Source organism: Danio aesculapii, chromosome 3 (genome assembly GCF_903798145.1).
Source record: "Danio aesculapii chromosome 3, fDanAes4.1, whole genome shotgun sequence".
NCBI lineage: Eukaryota > Metazoa > Chordata > Actinopteri > Cypriniformes > Danionidae > Danio > Danio aesculapii.
In genome coordinates this window covers 18,515,745-18,537,965 of record NC_079437.1, presented here as the reverse complement: position 1 = coordinate 18,537,965, position 22,221 = coordinate 18,515,745, and the positions used below count along the sequence as shown (strand labels likewise).

At 35.1% G+C, this 22,221-nt stretch overlaps 1 protein-coding gene across 1 annotated transcript in view; it reads right to left on the bottom strand.

Moving 5' to 3' along the window:
* Window positions 1–728: 728 nt before the first annotated feature.
* Window positions 729–22,221, bottom strand: part of mrc2 (mannose receptor, C type 2) — an 86,410-nt gene continuing 64,917 nt past the window's right edge. The window contains exons 17-28 of the mRNA XM_056453309.1: window positions 20,564–20,732; window positions 18,471–18,613; window positions 17,251–17,365; window positions 16,875–17,032; window positions 15,638–15,746; window positions 12,816–13,054; window positions 10,355–10,520; window positions 8,461–8,610; window positions 5,039–5,158; window positions 4,775–4,954; window positions 2,329–2,355; window positions 729–1,956 (exon numbers count right to left, since the gene is read on the bottom strand). Of these exons, the coding sequence (XP_056309284.1) occupies window positions 1,736–1,956; window positions 2,329–2,355; window positions 4,775–4,954; window positions 5,039–5,158; window positions 8,461–8,610; window positions 10,355–10,520; window positions 12,816–13,054; window positions 15,638–15,746; window positions 16,875–17,032; window positions 17,251–17,365; window positions 18,471–18,613; window positions 20,564–20,732 (1,797 nt within the window). The 3' untranslated portion in view covers window positions 729–1,735. The remainder of the gene's footprint in view (window positions 1,957–2,328; window positions 2,356–4,774; window positions 4,955–5,038; window positions 5,159–8,460; window positions 8,611–10,354; window positions 10,521–12,815; window positions 13,055–15,637; window positions 15,747–16,874; window positions 17,033–17,250; window positions 17,366–18,470; window positions 18,614–20,563; window positions 20,733–22,221) is intronic.

Here is a 22,221-nt window from a genome sequence, read left to right as displayed (position 1 = left end):
ATTTGGGATGTACTACATCTGCCATTTTGTCATTGCCATATGACCTACTATAGTCAATTGTAAATTCAGTTTGTAAATTCTCTCCAGTTGCCTCATGAGATTCTAAAGTGTTTAAAGGTGCAGTAGGTGATTGTCCTCAGAAACATTTTTTTGTGCTGGTTGAAAGTCTCCAACGATTAAAGTAAATGATCTAAATGTATTTATATGTATTTTTATATTCTGGGTAAGGCATAAAACTCAAAAAATCTTCATCCAATGAAATATTGTCGGCCCGTTAATTCCCACAATTCCTATAAGTAGCCCAAACTGTCTGTCAACAAATGTAGATTTGTACATCTTTGGTCACGCAGATCCGCCATTGGTGCATTCACACCGCGCGTTTATGTGCACATGAGACACAGCGGTAAAATTAAATGCTGAATCAAAACTTTTTCAAATCCTGAATCAATATTGGAGTTGCTTTTGCACACTGGAGGAAGGATGACACCATTTGCTGAAGCATTTCTTTTAGACAGCTAAGGTTCTGTTTTAAAACTATTTAGTCACGCAAAGCTAATGTAGATTATGTTATATTATGAATGGGTTATATGCACAGAAGTGTTGTTCAGCCACTGAAATCTTCCGGAGAATGATTGATGTGGCTATTTTCAGTTTCATAAGGTACAGCATCAATAATGTCGATTTTATTTATTTTAACAACAAAACATAAGTAGACAGTGTTGTTCCGCTTAGCCTGATTTACTGAGGTGAAGTTGGTTTTATATTCACATTGGTTCATTTTTGCACAATGACAACCTGTGACGCGCTCCCTATATTGTTTACCGCTACTCTGAATATCCACTCTGAAATAGCATGCAAGTATGGCTTAGTAACAAGTGTAATTCCTGCAGCCCACTGGCCAATCACTAAGCATACAGTAGCTGCTTTAGGACAAATTGTAAGAAGGAGTGAGACCAGACCAACAATCCTTGCATGCATGAAATATTGCACATTATGACAAGTTTTGCTTGCTAACTACACAACTGAAAACGTGCTAGATATAATACAGCTCCTCATTCAGAATTGTAGTATTATAAAGTACTATAAAGTTTTCAAACTGGCGATGACATGATCTACTGGGTTGTCTGCTGTCATCTTTAAGGTGCACGAGTTTGTGAATTCAGGAGGCGTGGCTTTGGATGTCAGGGGAGGGACTGTGTTTCAAAGATATTATGCTAACCGGTTAGCATTTTGGCAGATCACCTACTGCACCTTTAAGGAATGTCCATTTGGGTCTTCTGTTTTCAAATAATATGAATTGGGATGCAGTACTCGGCTCACATACAGTTTTTTAGCATACTATATAACAGGGAAGTATGCAGGGTTTTTTTTTTTGTAAATTTTGTTCCCTTTGGCACTAAACAGGATTATTATGACATGAAAATATACGCATAGGAACTGTATTCCCATAGCCAGATAATGACGAGCAAAAAAAAAAAAAAAAAGAAATCCACACCAGCCAGTCGAAGCAGCTCCTCTGAGATGATGGGCTTTGATTGGCTGACAGGCTTAGATTGATGGACTTTAATAGAAAAAAAAGCCTTTGATTTTGGTTGATAATCTGCTGCGTTCTACACAGCTCTCGATGTCTCAGACAAAAACGAAATCCCTTTTGTCCCTCTTAAACGTAAATTTCCTCAAGTCGTTTGCTGCCGCAGCAGATTTGTTTTCCTAGGTGTCTCAAGCACATCCATCATTATTCGCCCTGTTCGTTTAACTCCATGTCTGAAACGAGAATGTTTTTTTCGGCTTCTTCTGAGGGGGCGGAGTTAGTGCGGCTGTACCGAGCGCTCTCAAAGGCACCTGTGGAGCCGAAGCTCCTCCTACGATACAGGTAAACCCCGCCCACCACCAGAGCCATCAGAACAAGCGCCGCCACCAGGACCTGAATCAACACGTGCAGATGATCGACCTCAGCTGCAAGACAGAGAGGAAAAGAAATGAAATATTCAAATTAAAAATGACAAGCAACTTCGGTCACACTTTATTTTGATGGTCCGTTTGTTGAATTTAAGTTACATTGCAACTACATGCCAACTAATTCTCATTAGATTATAAGTACACTGTTAGGTTGGGTTAGGGTTAGTGTAAGTTGACATGTACTTGCAAAGTTTCTTATAGTCAGTTAAATGTCTGTTGAAGGAGCAGCATCAGCAGATATTAAGCAGTCTACTAACACTCAAATGGACCATCAAAATAAAGTGTTACCGCAACTTGTTATTCTTGTAAAATTATTTGTCAACATGTTTTAGGTGAATTAAGATAGATTTAAATATGATTATAACTTACAGCTATTCACAGGCTCTGCTGTGGGTCCTGTTGAAAATGGAGAAAAGGGGAAAATTGTGTTGAACAATATGAATTTATATGTTGGCATTTCTGAAATTTTAAAGGTTATTACCTACAGTAATTGTCTCTAAGGTCAATGTATAATACTAGTCTGATTTTGTTTTGCATTTCTTGTATTAATACGGTCACTTATTTGAAAACATATTATATTGACCTCAATCTTCAACGCAGAAGTGTGCTCGTTTTTACGATTGTTTTAAACATTCAGATTCAGTCGCCTATTGGAGAAATGACTAGGAATAATAAACAGCAGAAAACGGTCAAACTACTCGCTCCACAAACAAGAGTGTTCATGACTATACAGACAAGGCAGAATAATATAATAAGAAAATATCCGTTTGCAACATCAGGCAGCAAATCAAGCTGTTTTTAACGTCTAAAAATGAATGGAAGTAAATGATACCGGAAGTCTCGAGCCAAAAACATTCAAATGGCTGCACCTGCTCGCACACAGAAAATATGGTGGATACAGTACATAAATATCATTTTGAATACGTACATTATATATTGTATACTGTGCATTTAACCATGTATATCCTCGATAGATGTAGAAACTACACTATACACAAAGGTAAGTTAAGTTCCTCTGCTTTTGAGTGTATTGTAATAATGTGAATATTTTGCTAAGATGCTTGGCAAAAAAACTTAAATTAAAAATATTTTTATCAAATAAAAATGTACAATGAAGCAATTATTAGTGCTGCAAAGATTAATGGCATTCAAAATAAACGTTTTGTTATGACATAAGTTACAGTTCTCAGCATATATAAGTACACCCCTCACAAATCTCTCTTTTAAATTCATATTTTTTATAGGAAGCTAAACAATATTACATTTTTTGCTAAATGTTAGACATTAGAATTCTATTCTAATGTCTAATATACATTGGATTAGTCAGTACTGAAACTAAATCTGGAGCTAATCTAACAAAATAACCTACGATAATGGTCCAAAAACTAGTACATGTACAAAATGTATATGTTATAGAAAAATACTAAATACAAATTTAAAAAGATAAAAAAAAAAAAAAAAAAAAAAAATCAAGAAAAGCAAAAAAATTTGAAAAAATTTGAAAAAATGTGTTGAAATTTTGTAGTTTGTAATTTATTTTGCAATATTTTGCTTGAATTTAATTGTATCATCTTTTAATTTCTAAAGATGTTTGGTGATGTTTGGCTAAAATATTATTTTAATAAATATATCTGTTTAATAAATCTGTTTTGTTTCAATGCACCAAAATACATTGCCTATATTCACTAAGAAATGGATACAAATATTCATTTTCAAAATGTGATATATTATATATTTGTTAATTATAAGTTCTACACACACATACATAAAAAGCATATACAACATATACAAAATTCCATAGAAATTTTAATTTATATTCAATTTGTATCATATACACATATCTTTTATATCTAAATAAAAATAAACATTTACTGAAATATATGCATGCCTCTGAGTATTTATATATACATAATAAATATACACAGAATACACTTAAATTATGTCAAAACAAACCTTTATATTGGATGCCACTAGTCATGATTAATTTTTGCCCAACACTAGTAATATTTAATATATGTTTAATGTCATTTATTCTTTAGACGACAAAGCTACATTTTTATATTGTTTTCAAGAATCTCTAAATGAAAGTTTAAGAACAGCATTTAACCAAAACTGAAAATGTCATTTTATTACAATTTATTAATTAAATGCATCAATATCACACTTTTGAATTAGTTTTATGAATTCTAAGCACTCCAATCCAATCTTTCAAAAGGTCAATTAAAGTTAATTTAATAATCAATAGGGTTTATGCACAGTTAGTGTTTTTCGGCCACTGATAAACGTCCGGTTAAAGGTTAATGTGACTATTTTTACGTTCATATGGTTCCTTTTACAGCATCAATGTTGTAATGTAATTAAAGTAAAGTAGTTAAATATACTTAAGCATTCATTTAGTTGTTCAGGCATGAAAGGAGATGAAAGACTATTTAAACGCAAGTGCTGTCAGGAGCAGCAAGCACAGAAACTCCATTGAAACTACTCGGGTAAAATCATTTTCCATATTTTAAAGACATGGCACGGAGCAATGGAATTGAATGCTGTGCATCTTGTCCGGTCTGACACTCACTTTATATTGTACAGTATATCAATCAAGCAGTGAAGATCCTTGATTTTTAAAGTAACTGGATCTTAAACATGGCAATTTTGTAAAGGCACATTTAATTTTAGCAAGGCAAGTTCTTGAGCTGGCTGACTAAAAAATTAAAAGTCCTCATTAACACCTCATTAACCAAATTAATTGGTGTATTTTTACCCAATTTGTATTTGCAGATAAATCATGTTTCCATATACTGTATTTATGTGACATTAATACCTCGTGGCCGTTTACAGATGACTCCATGGGTGCGGTTTTTGCAGGATTCAGGCCTCCAGAGGCCTGTGTTGCTCCTCACCCAGAAGCAGCTGTTAGCAGATAGCATGCTCAGATTAGCATCCTGCTGCTCCCAGTTACTGTAATCCACGATTTCACCGCTGGACCACTCCAGACTGCCTTCTGTACAATCAAACGCACACACAGAGCTCTTGATAAAGCTGCGGATCAATGAAGGAAACATGTGTTTTTCATTAAACCTCTTGCCTTTAGAGTTAAAGATCATTCCTAGCCAAGCGCCGTGAGCCTGTTGTTGAAAACTCTGCATGTGCTCCCATACAAACCCATTCTCGTTTTCATCCAATATTGACAACAGCTTAGCACCAACTGTGTTAGAAAAAAACATGATTATTGAAGTAATTATACACTGTAAAACCCAACGGTCAACTTTATCAAATGAAATGAGTGTAGTTAACTCAAAATTGACTGAAAGTTAATTCTACTCCTTTGAAAAGAGTTTTGAACTCAGTGTTAAAGGTAATGAGTTGATTAAATACCTCATTACTTCAACTTAAATGGAGTACGTTCACAGTACTCATATAGATTAGTTTTTGAACTTAAATGGTTTGTTGCAATCGGTTTCCTCAAATGGTTTGAGTTACCTTAACTTTTTGGGTTTTAGAGTGTATGTAATATGGGAACATGGACCACAAAACTGTTTATAGCCATTATTGAATAATCATAATTTTTCTTTTATGCCAAAAATTGTTCAAATATTAAGTAAAGATTTTGTTCCATGAAGATTTTTTGTACACGTCCTACTCTAAATATATAAAAAATATGCACTCTCCACTTTATAATTATTATAATTATTATTAATAATTATAATTATGATTATTATTCAAAATATATTTAAATATTTGTGTGTTTCAACCAGATATTTTTCAATTTTAACATAATATACTTCATTGGGATGCTTAAAGGCTGATTTATACTCGACACATGCGCTAGTTCGCTTGAGAGCACACGGCGACTGTGACATCATCGCAGTGTTAGCGAAGATTCGCTTTGGGTACACGTGACATGATTTTGGCTGGAGGAGCACATGAAATTCTTTGCACAGTTTGCACGTCACCGCATTTGACTTTGAAGAGATTCTGAAACAGGTACGCCTGTACAGTCATCTTTATGATCCATCTTGATCATAGGGATAACCAGACGGCCTATAATTCTTGGCTAGAAATTGCAACAGCTGTGGGAAAGGAAGAAAGTTTTTGTTAAAAAGTTTAGAAAAACTCGAGGGATAGGTTTGTTAAAACCAAAAAGCAAGGCCATGGCAAAAGTGGAGACCCATGTGGTTTTAATACACAATTACAGAATATGTTTTTCCACCATTCATGGGTTTACACTGATTTATATATTACAATTTTGAATTTAAAACAATTTAATATTTACAAAACTAAAATAAAGTCACAAATTATTTCTTTGATAACTGGAAAGAATATTTGAACCTATCGATTTACAATATACTGATGGTCTGTTTTTTTAGGCTTTATTGGTGATAATGGTCAGGGATGTTAAACCATTGTTGCCTTTTTAGCATAAGAAGAGAACAGAAACTAGCCAGACAATAATGTGTGAATTGTGGAGTGAGCTAAATCTAAAGAAATCTGTATTTTCCAGCTTAACCATTCACACTACAAGCGACTTGCAGCGGCAAAGTGACAATGACCATTCACTTCAACAGAAAGTAAGCGACTTCCAGCGACCTCCATCAACGCAAGCGACAGCGACCAGGTGGGCGTGTCGATCGACACGACAAAGTTGAGAATCCTTTAACTTTATGCAAATGAAGAGTGACTGAGCGACAGCCAATAGGAACACCTGTAGAGCTCATGTGATCCTCTCTGGTCAGTGTATCTTTTGGGCATTGGATTTTCATTTTAGAAACAGATAATGAAAAACAAAAAACAAAGTCGTTTTTTTATTTTCGTTTTAAAATTCAAAAACGAAAATTGAAATTCAATGTGTTTTTGGATTTTTGTGTTTGAATTTTAAAACGAATATCAAAAAACGACAAATTTTTCTCTTTCATGGTGAAAAACGAAAAAGTAAAATTCAAAAATGATTTGACTTTCATTTTTTATTTTGAATAACAAAAAATAAGATCACCAGAAAACAAAAACGAATAAAGACCTGTTTTTTTATATTCCGAAACCAGATAGGCCAACTCATTGATGGTGACGCAATGCTGACCTGCTGGATTTTGTTAAGACATATTTTCCTCATTAGGACAACATATTTCTCATATAAGGGCCGGTTATGGGCTATACATTTTTTTTTAGCTTTTTTTTTTTTTTTAAATGAAACAACCTTTATTTTGACATTACATTGGGCTGCTTTACTGAACACTTTTCTGAAAAGAAAGTTTTAATATTGTTAAAACCACAATACTTCCACTTCTCGAAGTTTGATCACGAATTATTTCAAATGAGGGAGGCATTATTACAGTTGTTTTTTACACATATTTAAATAAGTAGTATTTCAAAATAAAAAAATTAACAATTAATATTATCTGAAAGGAGGTATGCTGCACAAACATCCTGATAACCATCCCGTGTCTTTTTAAAACGGACAATCACTAAGCAGGTGAGTTGTGTGCATGCGTCATCACCCCACTACATAAATTTAAATTATTAAAAAATAGCCTACTGCTATTTTATATATATATAACACGGAGAGATGAGTAATGATTCCGATCGAATGTCTAATGTTACTGTCACTCCTGAAGTGGAAGTGGTTTTAACAATAAACTTATTTTCAAAAATTTGTTCAGCAATGCAAATAATGCATATATCGTCAATTATGTCGATATAACCGGCTTTAATGAGTAAATTATGTATTTACAAATTCCTGTTATGACAAGAAAATACCTTTTATAACATTATTACGTGGAAAAAAATAAAAGCCTATGGCTGGCTAGCCTGTGTATGGCAGCATTGCGTCACCGTAAAGGTGTCTGCCTATCTGGTTTCAGAATAAAAAAAAAACAAGTGTTTATTCGTTTTTGTTTTCTGGTGATTTAATTTTTTGTTATTCAAAATAAAAAAATGAAAATCAAATAATTTTTGAATTTTTTTTTTTTTCATTTTTCACCATTTCATTTTTGATTTTTCGTTTTAAATTGAATTTTAATTTTCGTTTTTTTTATTTTAAAACGAAAATCAAAAAACAACTCGTTTTTCGTTTTTCAATATCTGTTTCTAAAATGAAAATCCAATGACCAAAAGATACACTGACCCTCTCTCTGCTCCCTCAGAGGCTGGTTGTATTCGTGCTGTATATTTCTACACACCCCTGCGTTTGAAGCAGGTCGCCACCCAGAGCGACAGGCAGCTACAAAGTCTGAATGAGGCATAAATCAGCCTTTAGTTATGCAGCTTTTATTTAATGTACAAATTCCAGTTGAAAAAAAACACTTATGACTGGTTTCGTGGTCCGAAGTCACATATGTTGCAGTTCATTCCTGTAATTATTGTGCATTGTTATTGTTGTTACTATTATAGTTACTTTTATTGTTATTTTATTTCATTTTAGAATGTGTGTTTTGGTTTTGTTTAGCACGTTGGTCAGTGTCAAACTGAAGTTAACTTTCTGTGTGTTTGTATGTTCCTGAGTGTGGACGTTACCTTTGCTACACATGCGAATGGCCTCCTGTTTGAACTGTAGTTCGTGTAGAATGAAGGAGTAGCAGTGATTTCTGAAAGGAATCCAGGACCAGTTACCAACAGGCTGTGGGCAAACACCAGGATACATCCATCTGTGCTCTATCGTCCTTTCTGATGCAGATACAGAACAAACACAAAGGCTATTAGAAAACTACAGGCTATAACATGTGCAGAAATAAGACCAACGAGAGTAAAAACTATCAAAGGCTATGGCTCGAATAAAATATTAGCACACTGTATAGTATACATCAGTTTAGCTAGCTTAAACTATAACTGAAAAAATCAGACATCAAAATAAAAGCTAAAATAGCAACTAAATGAAATAAGTAACTGGTCAAATGTCTATAATGGATATAAAAAATTCATATATAAAAATAAATAAAACAATAGCTTTTCGTTTAATAAAAAAAAGGTAGTTCTAGTTATGGGCGACGCAGTGGCGCAGTAGTTAGTGCTGTCGCCTCACAGCAAGAAGGTCGCTGGTTTGAGCCTCGGCTGGGTCAGTTGGCATTTCTGTGTGGAGTTTGCATGTTCTCCCTGTGCTCGCGTGGGTTTCATCGGTGTGCTCCGGTTTCCCCCACAGTCCCAAGACATGTGGTACAGGTGAATTGGGTAAGCTAAAAAATATCCGTAGTGTATGTGTGTGAATGAGAGTGTATGGGTGTTTCCTAGTAATGGGCTGCAGCTGGAAGGGCATCCACTGCATAAAACATGTGCTGGATAAGTTGGCGGTTCATTCCGCTGTGGCGATGCCAGATTAATAAAGGGAATAAGCCGAAAAGAAAATGAATGAATGAATGAGTTCTAGTTATGCACTGAAATATATCAAATAAAATTCTGGAAACATTCTAGATGTTTTTTTTTCTTATTAATTCAATTGTGTGAATTCATTTTTATTTTATACACAGTATAATACAAAGCTATCAAAAAAAAAATTTGAGAGACCACTTAAAAAATTCTTAGTTTTTCTGGATGTGTTTGAGAAAAAATCTCATTCTGTAAACTACTGATGACATTTCTTTCAAGGGGGCAAAAAAAGTTTTGCATAAAATAAAAATGTGCATTGTTTTTAGACATTTATGTTTTACATATTCATTTTTAGACAACATAATGCTAGTGTTTAAACTTCAGAAGTGTTACGATATCACCATAAGCCAAAAAACATCTGATTTCCACTCAAAATAAATGAAAACATTTGTTATTCTGATCAATCATCTAATTCTGAAAAGAAATACTCTAAATGCCACTACTTTGATTTGAGATTAGAACCTTTATATCATAAAACTATTAGCATTTAATTTAAATCAATATCAAAACAAAACCAGTAAATCCAGAGAAACTGTAAACTTCAGATTTAAACATATTTGATCATGAGATTTAAAAATCTTTAAAATCAAGAAAATTCATTAACAAAATTAACTAACAAACTGTACACATTTAACTAGCAATTTCACACATTCAAAACCATTTCCGTTCCTTCCATTCTTATACAATTGGAAATCCTGTGCACAAACTAAATATGCATACTGTCCACGGCACATGCTGCATGCTACAAAAAACTAATATGGAAGCATGTACACTCTCAGAAATAAAGGTTTGCAAGCTGTCACTGGGGTGGTACCTTTTCAAAAGGTAACAATTTGCACCATAAAGGTCCATAATAATACCTCAAAAATACATATTAGCACCTAAGAAGTACAAAAGTGTCCTTTTTAAAATTTCTAGGTACTAATAAATACTTTTGAGGTACCAATATGGACACTTTAAGAACAAATATGTACCTTTTGAAGAGGTACTGCCCCAGTGACAGCTCACATACCTTTATTTCTGAGAGTGTACCATTACATGTTCTTACCAGTGTTAATTTCACAAATGGCTGCATTTAATTTTGTATTGCAAGCAGCCACAGCCCACTGGCCCTCAGTGGTCATGTGACCACAACCGTACATCTGACTGGGCTCTCTGTCCCGCCAATCACTGAATGTGATCTCCTCTTCACCCAACCACGAGTAGCTCCGCCCCTGGAAAACAAGAAGTCAATTAAAGTTAATTTGTTGCATTATTATTTATTTATTTATTTATTTATTTAAGTATTTCCACAATGCGTCAATGGGGGTATTCCAGAAAGCAGGATATGTAACATAACCACATCAGTTTGAGGATATGTGAGCAGATAACCTCATCTTTTAGTTCCAGAAGCAAAAGGTAACTTTCAGTGCATCTAAGTAGCCTTAGCAACTTATGCTCTGAACATAACCTGAGTTTAGTTAACCACTGACCTGTAGTATATGTGTGCATTTCCTAATATATCCTGCCAAGTTAGGCGTAAAGTACATCCAGGAGGTTAGTATTGCAGATTAAAGGCAGACAGGCTTATCACCAGCCTGATGCAAAGCCGCCAAACAGTCCAAAATGCAAAGCTGACAGAAATGAAACTAACTGGATTAAGCATATACTAACCTATGTATTATTCATTCATAAGTGGTGCCAAACAGTCAAAAACAGTTTAAAAACGCAGTGTGATGGACAAGTAACATATGAATACATATGAATACGGATGTATAGTAGGTAGGCATGGGCCAGTATAAGATTCTGACTGTGATAAAAAAAAAAAAAACTGTGTGAAAAAAAAATAAATAAATAAATAAAAAATCCCAGCTTCACGGTATTGTGATTACAGCTCTAAAATATGTTCTTTTTAAATGTCTGGGTAAAAACAAAAACTTTTTTCCCTTTTTAAAACTTTATTTTGAGAAACATTTAAAATATTTTGAAGCAGTAAATGTGTCAGGCTGAATAATTCAAATCAATCATTGACTTCTGCTGTCTTCATTAGGTTCCAAACACATATTATAAAACGCTATCCTGGATATCTTTTCTGCTGAAGATACTGTTGTCCTAAAAAAACTTAAACTGGACGTATACTTTAGGAATGGTATAGCAGAAAATTTTGTCGCTTTTAAAACCTTACGCAGTATACTTTAAAAACGGTTATCGTCCCATGCCTAGAAGTAAGTACTGTATACAGTATGGATTTGTATTCACTGACAATAAAGGTGATTTGATTAGATTGGATTAGATTAGGTTCAACTTTATTGTCATTACACATGTACAGGTAAAAGTAACGAAATGCAGTTTAGGTCTAACCAGCAGTGCAATAGCAGCAAGTGCAGAATATTGGTTAATTGGTTAAAGTTATAAAGTGCAGTTATAGAAAAACTATGGTGATATTTACAGATTGATGTACTATGAACATTGTATACAGGTTTTAAAAACTATAAACAGAGATTAACAATAGATGAATGTATGCACGGGTTGCTATTAATAATCAGAAGTGTGCAGATAAATATGAACATAATTACAAATGTGTACAGTATGTACAGTGGGTATGTACAATTCAAAACGGATTGAATAAATCAGTGCAATGTAGTGAGATGAATATGTGCAATATTTAAACGTGCAAATATTCAATAGTGTAGTGATTATGGGGAGTATAAGTTAAGTTTGAAGTTGCTGGATAAGGCTGTGTTATTTAGCGGTTGTTTTCTCTGAATAACATGCCTCGGAATGTTACGGCTGGCCAGAGTCTAGTATTCCAGACAGCTTTGTAATAATTCCCAGTAAAACAATATTATAAAACCATGTTTATTTGTTAAAGTATTTACTTATTGTTATTTTATTTCACAGGATATATCTTTTTTTTTTGTACATTCATTACGTAATAAAATCGCAATTTAAAGGCTAATCTAGATTATTTAAGCAAGTTAGGTTAATTAGGCAAGACATTAGACAACCCTGGTTTGTTCTGTGGCAAAAAAAATGTAAAAATTAAATAATGATGATTTCTTAACGGAGCAAATAATACTTATCTTAGCAGTTTTAATGTTTTGTTACTAATATTATTATTTTATTCCAGCCAAAAAAAAAAAACTTTTCCAGAAGAAAAACTGTAATTATGTTCATATCTATCTGCATACTTTTGATTATTAATAGCAACCTGTACATCTATTCATCTATTGTAAATCTCTGTTCATAGTTATTACAACCTGTATATAATGTTCATAGTACATCCATCTGTAAATACATTACCATAGTTTTTCTACCATTGCACTTTATAACTTATCCCAATATTCTGCACTTGCACTCTTGGTTAGACCTAAACTGCCTTTCGTTGCCTTGTACCTGTACATGTGTAATGACAATAAAGTTAAATCTCATGTAATCTAATTGCAAATAATGTGAAAAATGTCCTTGTTAAATTAGGGAGGGCTAATAAATTTGGTCTTTTGGTATGTCATACACACAACGTCACTCACCCCTTCATTGTGTAATGCAATCCAAGCAGGTTTCCGGAGTGTGCTGAGGAGAAGGGTGAGGTAAGCATTCTGCCGAGGGTCTCGTACAGCAGCCAGTGTCCCGTTGACTGATTCACACACCTGCAGAGCTGAATGCCAATCCAGACGTTTCTGCAGGATCCGGTACTGAACACCATCAAACTCTAACGGGCCATCTAATGATGGGGGAAGACGGTCCACGCCAGGGGGCAGGGCAGGGTCTGGAAACACATGTACAGAGGATATTTAACAAAGTGGCTCAAGATATGTCCTCACCAGCCACCTTGCTTAAACCTTCTGAATTGCCTTAATTGTTAGTGGTATAGATGTTAAAGGGTGCTGCAAATCTTAATTTAGGTCCATATAGTAAAAACAAAATCATACAGTTGCTAGAGATTTGCTCAGCTGACGAGAAAATATCCAGCACATATTTAGAGCAGCAGCAGCTTCACCACTGACATAGGATAGATCTGTGCTTCATGTTGGTTATGCCAAATTCTGACACAATGACTGTAAAAAATATGGACGACGCAACAGTACCTTTTCCCATTGAACGCTTTGAAGGCAAAACGCCTGATGGGCACAAAATGTCGCAAAACACTGCTGAAATTGAAGCCTGGGCATGCACAGAAGGGACTACCAGATGGAGCCAGAGGCGGAGCCGCGGAATCAAGCTTCCAACCAAACGCTCGTACGTCAAATCAACCACGCCCCCCAAACTTCTCATTTGACTGCCCGTAACTGCACTACAACAAAGGCTTGCTTATATAAATATTAGCACTTACATTTAAAAACATGCAATAATATATGATTTATTAAAAAAACTGGTTAGACTCACAATTTGAGCACAAAAAAAATTATTTTATAACGGGTTGTTGGTATTTAATATCTTCATAGGGGTAGAAAAATCACTTGTTCACAAAGGTTTTTATTTTAATTAGCAATCAACAAGACCCAAAATATACACACCATAGATAACAATTTACCATGCGGGAAAAATCATGCGTTTAACACAGCAAGATTTCTAAATATCCCTGCACTGTATAAAATAACCCTCGTCAATTTGTACTATAAACTTAGCAGTATTAATACATCAACTGATGTCTAAATGAATAGGCCTATCAGCTTCTTTAACATCGCTTGTATATTGTTATATATAATTTTTTTGCTGTTTTTATTTGGTTTATCAGATGCCTTAATATCTGGCAAATAAGAATTTACCTTCATTTTAATATTTATTAGGTGTTTTCAAAAAAGCCAACGGTAAATGGTGTATATAAATGATATATAACATTTACAGCTCTATTTGCTATATAATATTCTGTTTCTAGAACATTAATATTTTACAACTGCAAATTAATTTGACAAACTGCCGAAACTCAAAATGTCAGAGACATCCTTTTAAATCAAGTTCAAATAACGTTACAGGAGTTCGATGTGGAGGCCAATATTAGGTTTGTCTTCCTAATTATTATTTCAGACCCATAAAAAGAATTACTGCTAGATAGCGATCATCTGTATTTTCCCCATCATGGCTAGGCGTGTATGAGCAAACTAATAAAGTCAGATAAAGCTCTTATTTTACCGAATAAACAGTAATCCATCAGGTCCTGTAGGTCAGAAAGTATAGTTTACTGCTGAACAACTCATTTTATCATGGTAAAATAACCCAGAAATCGAATAATAACACTTGACACTCCTCCCGAAGCTCTGCTTTGAGAAGCTGTCAATCACAATGACACGCCCCGCTTTTATAGCATTAAATTACTGGCTAAAAACATACTCTTTACAAAAATGAAGTTCTGCATCTATATCAGCTTGATAACAAGTGCCTTAATTGACCAAAACCATTTTTCGAGATATTTCATTGCAAGTGTAATTCATTTTTTTATTTGGGCTCAAGTCTCGTTCATTAACACGGAGGAGGCGGGCTTTATGACATATAGCTGAATAATAAGAGTTCATAATATAATTACCAACCTACAAGCAGGAAGCATTTGATTGGCCACAACGAGATAAAAATAAGGAGAAAAAATATTGTTGTTAAATAAATTAAAGCTTGTATTACACTTACTATGTATGTATGTGGAAAAAAGGACGAATTTTAAGGAAGCGTGAGCAGTTCTGTGAAGAAGGCAGCCATGCATGATCTCATCTGTTTCAGAATGCAAAATATGACATACACGGATGACAAATTTATTTAATGCCACCCCGAATAGACATAAGGTCAGTTTTCTATATTTTAAAAGTTCAACATGTATATTATGAGATGTGCTTTCAAAGTTTGTAATGGTTTTTCAGGCACTGACATGAGCTGCTTATTAGTATTCACAACCCTTCCAAATATGGTCAAAAGCAACCATTTCATATTAGGGACAATACCTAGTGTTAGAAAATGACCTGTAAAACCATTTCTGGATTTTTTTGCACTTACCTAGACAATATACCTTCTGTGTACATATCAGAGAAAAATTTAACATATTGCATCAATGCATTCTACTGAGAAACTGAACTATGAGGTGACGTGAAAAAAATGTTGATTAATTTAAGCAGAAGAGACAAAATGCAAGCTTTGTATATTTATATTAGTTTCATATGTTCTGAACACAAATGTTGTCACTATTTTGTAGTACACTAGCTTATAGATATCCTTAAACCTAACAGACTGAAACTAACATCTAAAAAAACCTTAGTTTTATTTTACAGGACCTTTAACTGGCAGTTAATCTGGTGTGCCTAATATAGTAACCGGCTGTTTTATAAGTGTATTTGTGTGTGCTTGTGAATTTGAGATGTTCCTGTACCTTTATCTTTCATACAGATGAAGCCGTGTTTCTCCGCATCACACCTGCGAGATGCCCACATGCCTGTAATCCGCTGAGGACTACCATGCAGAAGCAAAACACAGTTACCCTAGAAGGACACAAACAGATGCATATTTGTGACGATAGATTGTCTTTTGTTGCATAGTGTAGGTATAATTTTGTGAAAAATTAGAATATTAAGTAAAGACCATGTTCTATGAATCATTTTGTAAATTTCCTACTGTAAATATATCAGAACTTAATTTTCGATTAGTAATATGCATTGATAAGTGCTTAATTTAGACAGCTTTAAAGGCGGTTGTCTCAATATTTATATTTTTATGTTTTTTGCACCTTCAGATTCCAGAATTTCAATAGTTGTATCTCAACCAAATATTGTCCTATCCCTACAAACTATACATCAATGGAAAGCTTATTTATTCAGCTCAACAGACAGACAGACAGACAGACAGACAGAGACAGAGAGACAGACAGATAGATAGATAGATAGATAGATAGATAGATAGATAGATAGATAGATAGATAGATAGACAGACAGACAGACAGACAGACAGACAGACAGACAGACAGACAGACAGACAGACAGACAGACAGACAGACAGACAGACAGACAGACAGACAGACAGACAGACAGAGACAGACAGACAGATAGAGAGACAGATAGATAGACAGACAGACAGACAGACAGACAGACAGAGACAGACAGACAGACAGACAGACAGATAGACAGACAGACAGAGACAGACAGACAGACAGACAGAGAGACAAACAGATAGACAGACAGAGACAGACAGAGACAGACAGACAGACAGAGAGACAGACAGATAAATAGACAGACAGACAGACAGACAGACAGACAGACAGACAGACAGAGAGAGAGACAGACAGACAGACAGACAGACAGAGACAGACAGACAGACAGACAGACAGAGACAGACAGACAGACAGACAGACAGAGACAGACACAGACAGACAGACAGACAGACAGACAGACAGACAGACAGACAGACAGACAGACAGACAGAGAGACAGACAGACAGACAGACAGACAGACAGACAGACAGACAGACAGACAGATAGATAGATAGATAGATAGATAGATAGATAGATAGATAGATAGATAGATAGATAGATAGATAGATAGATAGATAGATAGATAGATAGATAGATAGATAGATAGATAGATAGATAGATAGATAGATAGATAGATAGATACCGGGCTTTTCATTTGTTTGTTGTCCACTGGTTCTCCAGGGGCCCAGTTAGTGTAGCTGAGGAAGCCAGGTTCAAACCACTTGAACTGAGCCTGTGATTCTGAGGTGAGTCCGACCCACAAATGAAAACTGCTGTTGGGAAGCAGAGTCACGAGGAATGCTGAAGAGAGAGAGAGGAAATAGAGAAAAACAGATTAGCCTGTTTCCATCCAGATAAATTACTGCAATACATAACAAACAGACACTTTGGGCATGTCAGTCCCATTATTTAAAGCATCTGTCTTTAAATTTGATATTTTCACTTTTTTTGGTGTGTGTATTTGTGTGTGTTTTCATGTAACCTGTTTTCTTTCTGTGCGGTGTGTGGGTTTGATTTACCCTGAACTCTGTGGTTTGGCACCGTCACCAGTGTGGCTCTTTGTGTCAGACACGTCTTAGATGCAGCGTCCCAAGTGCTGCGACTCGACAGCTCCTCTCCAAACACCTTATAGCACTGTTGGTGTGAAGGGGAAAACAGAACTCAAGGATTGTTGATATGAGAAAATATGCAACAGGAATGTGGGTCACAGACAAAAATGGGTCTTCAAGCATTAATAATATAATAAAAGTGTAATACCTATATCATACATTTTACCATGATTTACTGAAGACACCCACACATTTATTTTGAGCATAACAGTAATTCTAACAAAATCTAATCAGAGAATCATCTGATGCCACATTAAAGGGTTAGTTCACCCATACATTTAAATTAGGTCATTAATTAAAAGAGAATCTATTTAAAGATCATAATATTTATAGTACACTGCTTTATGACTGAAATGACTGCCCTTTTCAGATAACATTAACAAGCAATCATATTTTTATTCCCGTCTCCTGCGAAAACTATCAAGATTACTGTAAACTAATGAGTTAATCAGTTTCTGACAATAAAAGTCACATGCAATATTTTTCATTCATTCATTTTTCTTAGGATTAGTCTCTATTTCAGATGTCACACAGCAGAATAAACTGCTAACTATTCCAGCATATGTTTTACACAGCGATTACTCTTCCAGCTGCAGCCCAGTACTGGGTAACACCTATACACATTCATTAACCCACACTCATGTACTACGGCCAAACGCAAATCATCTCAGACTGGTTTTTTGAACATGACAATGAGTTTACTGTAGTCAAATGGCCTCCACAGTCACCAGATCCCAATACAATAGAGCAGCTTTGGGATTTGGTGGAACGGGAGATTCGCATCATGGATGTGCAGCCGACAAACCTGCAGCAACTGCTTGATGCTATCATGTCAATATGGAGCAAAATCTCTGAGGAATATTTCCAGCACCTTGTTAAATCTATGCCAAAAACAATTAAGGCAGCTCTGAAGGCAAAAGGGGGTACAACCCGGTAATAGTAAGGTGTACCCAATATAATGGCCGGTGAATGTATGTATGTATGTATGTATGTATGTATGCATAGTTTATATAAATATATATATATATATATATATATATATATATATATATAAACTAGGGTTGAACATCCTTGTAAGTGTAATCCTGTGTAAAATCAGACAAGTTGTGGAAGTTTATTATTTTTTTTACCTTGTGTAGAAAAGGAGTCCAGCCCTGAGGGCAGCCGGCGGGTGTGAAAGGCAGGGAGGGTGTAGGAGGGATGGTTCCCGTCACATTCACTCTCTTACACACATACGGAAGATCCACATGACACCTCTGATCTGACCAGTCACCTGAGAGAAAAATAAAGCTCTAAAAATTAAGTATTTTTTATGACTTTGAGTAATATGTGAGAAGATATGTGAAACGACAGTGAGTTTGATAATTCTCTAAACTCACTGCAGCTGAACCATATTAATAAATAATATTTTACTAGTTGTTTTGCAAGATACTAGTATTCAGCATAAACTGCAAATTAAAGGGTAACGAAACACCAAAACAAATGATTTGAGCTGTTGACAGTCATATATATGTCCCGCATTTGAGCCCAATATATTTCACTAAAAAGTGAAAATTGGTTGTTTTTGCGTTGTTTAGAGCAAATTCGTTCTTCTGGTTTGAGAAGAAATTTTGAAGCTGCGTCACGGTGATTAGATCCTTCTGTAAATTCCAGCGTGGAGACTGGATGTCTGTACTGGCGTGTACAACGTGACGTCTTTGAGTTTTCATCATTAACTCAAGAGATAGACTTGGTTTGAACCAATCAGCGTGCTCTACTGTGAATGAGGCGCAACTTCATTAATATGCATGATATAGCTTTGAAGACTGTGTTTACCTAACTTTACCTACTTAACAGTGTTCAGAGAGACGCCACGTTGTGTAGCCAGGCGTAATTAAAACAAGTGGAAGAAGAAGAATTATTAGGAAACATTGCTATAAATGACATTTATAAATGTGCTGCAACAAAAGTTTTGTTTTCATTTCCCCGCTATGAGAGCGCAGCTGGACTCATGTGTGGAGTGAAGTGCTCTGCTAACACGTGACAAAAAATATGTTTGTAAGGAATATTTCTACCCGAGAGCTTCTCGCATCTGGAAATGGTGGAATCTGGATTTGCTGCTCGTCTCGTTTTAAAAAAAGACACAGTTCCAGTTCGTGTTGATTGTCCTGTCTCTACAGATTTGGTAAGCGCGTGATCAGTGGTCTTTGTTTATGTTTGTTCAGATGGATAAGTTAGTTAGTATCGTCAGCAGTACTCTTTCAGTTTTTAAAGACATACCTTAGTCAAAATGATTTAGTTACTAAGTTTACAGTACGTTAATATCACTACAATATTATGGACTGAACGATCTGCTGTAAATGCTGCTCTCCGAATGTAAACATGTAACCACCTTAATCAAACTATTACTGTCATGTAGGATTTTTGCCGCATTTTGTGACCGGATAGTTTATACACACACGGCTTTCTGGTGCTACCTACAGAGTACATCTAAGTTACAGAAAAAAGCAGAGGCTTTTTTTTCTCCCATTCGGTGTGCGGTATCAAACATTCCATTAAAACTACATTCTTCCAACAGTTCCTCGCATCCATTATCTTGTTTGTCATGGGGGCATGCATTAAATGTTGCTGAATGAAAGTGAAAGTGCCAAACTGCAGTAAAGTCGACAAATTAAGAATTTGGAAAATAATTTGATTACTGACGTCCATGTAAACATAGCCATTGTCTTTCTTTCCTGCGTCAGTGTGTTGTTTTGCCTCGAACTGAAACTCTTTTCATGCAAGTCCTTCCCTCTTTCACTACTCGACACTCCCAGCTAAACAGAGCAAGACTCACCCACTTTCCTGACTTTTTTCAAACTAGAGGTGTGGAAACACCCAGCTGAGATAGGAGGGTTTCATGGCCCTTTAAAGGCTTAAGTAGGTTATTAGGTTAAGTGGACAACAGTGGTTTGTTCTTCAGCGAATTGAATAATAATAAAAATAAAATAATAATATATAATAATATTATAATAATAAAAAATCCTAAGGGGGTTAATAACAACAGAATAAAAACTGCATTAATTCCAGCTAAACTCAAAATCACACTTTCTCCTGAATAATTATATAAAGAGAATTACTTTGAAAATCTCTTTTCCTTGTTAAACATCATTTGAGAAATATTTGAAAAAGAGTTTAACAAAAAAATTGAACAGGAGGGCTAATAATTTTGTCTTTATCTGTAAGTGTGTTAAAGGGATCAGACCTTTTGAGGCAGAGATTTGGACACATTTCGTCTCTTTGCTGGTTGGTCGAGGCTGTCCTGGCCCCCAAGACACATAGTTGAGCACTGAATGATCAGACCACCGGAATCTCCCATCATTCTTAAATGTGTGTAACCCGACCCACCACAGGTCATTTTCTTGACGGGACATCTAGACACAGAGAAACCCACCATTCCTAATTAGTATTTCAAATAAAATTTTTATACAGTCAAGAAGTTAAGAACTGTAAAAAATAAATGCTCCACACAAAATATTCACACCAAAAATAAAACAAGAAATTATCTCATTCTAATATCATTATTACATTCAATCTTCTTTGAAACGTAAAAAGGACACTTGTATGATTTTCGGACACATGCTTTTAGTGATCGAATCACAGGAGATCATGATAATATACATTTAAAGGTAATTTTTATTACCACCTTTGTTTACTTGTTTACTTCTGTGTCATTCTTTCATGTCCTACATAACTAGTGAATGTGCTAATTATTTTATTTCCACCTGGGGATACTCATCCCGAGGCCCCCAGAGATGATGCAGCGCCATTGATGTGATCCAAGACCTGTGAAGAAATGATGCCAAGGTATCCATACTCCTGGACCAGGACATATCCTGAGCTGATGCTGTGATGATCATGGAGAAGTGGAGAGCATGAGACTGATTCCTAAAAGACCACCGTGACAAACGAGTCCCCGCATTGATCCTGTGGACCAGCCTGAACACCCACTGGTGACCTACTCACACCTGCAACTTCTCCACGATGGACGTCCAGCTTCTCCAGCCTCTGGCACCTAGACTGCAGCTCCACACAGGAAGTTTGTCCTGAAGAAATATGGTCATGCCAACAGAGCCTGGTTTCTCTCAAGTTTTTTTTCCCTTCGCTTTCATGAATTGGTGAAGTTTGTTCCTCATCACTGTCACCACTGGCTTGCTTGGATTGGGACTTGTGGAGCGGCGCATGGATAGATTTGCTCTTCAGTGTTTGGACTTTTAGCAGTGAAATTTGAACCACACTGAACTGATCTAAACTGAACTTCAACTGTGAAATCTGGACTTTACTAGAACTTCTATGTTAAGCTTCTTTGACACAATTTACATTGTAAAAGCGCTATAGAAATAAACATAAATTGAATTGAATTGTGAATAAAGTATCAGCACACATTGCTTTGCTACTTCTGAGCAGAATTTTGTCAAATAAAATCTGCGGATTTATGCGGAATAATTTTGAATGTACAGTAACAAAAAAAATTATCACATAAAAATACTACATTTATTTAAGGTTTACAATGCAAATCCAAATAAAACCACATGTTTGATAAACAATTAAGTCTTTCAAATAATATTTCTACTAAAGGACAGAATCAATTACTTTACAAACTGTACAGAAATAATCTAAGCATTTGCATGTTGTTCAATAAAATTACTGAAGTAAAACTATAAAAACCTACTAAATATATACAGTTGAAGTCAGAATTATTAGCCTTCCTGAATTATTAGCCCCCCCTGTTTATTTTTTCCCCAATTTCTGTTTAACAGAGGGAAGGTTTTTTTTCAACACATTTCTAAACATAATAGTTTTAATAACTCATTTCTAATAACTGATTTATTTTATCTTTGCCATGATGACAGTAAATAATAT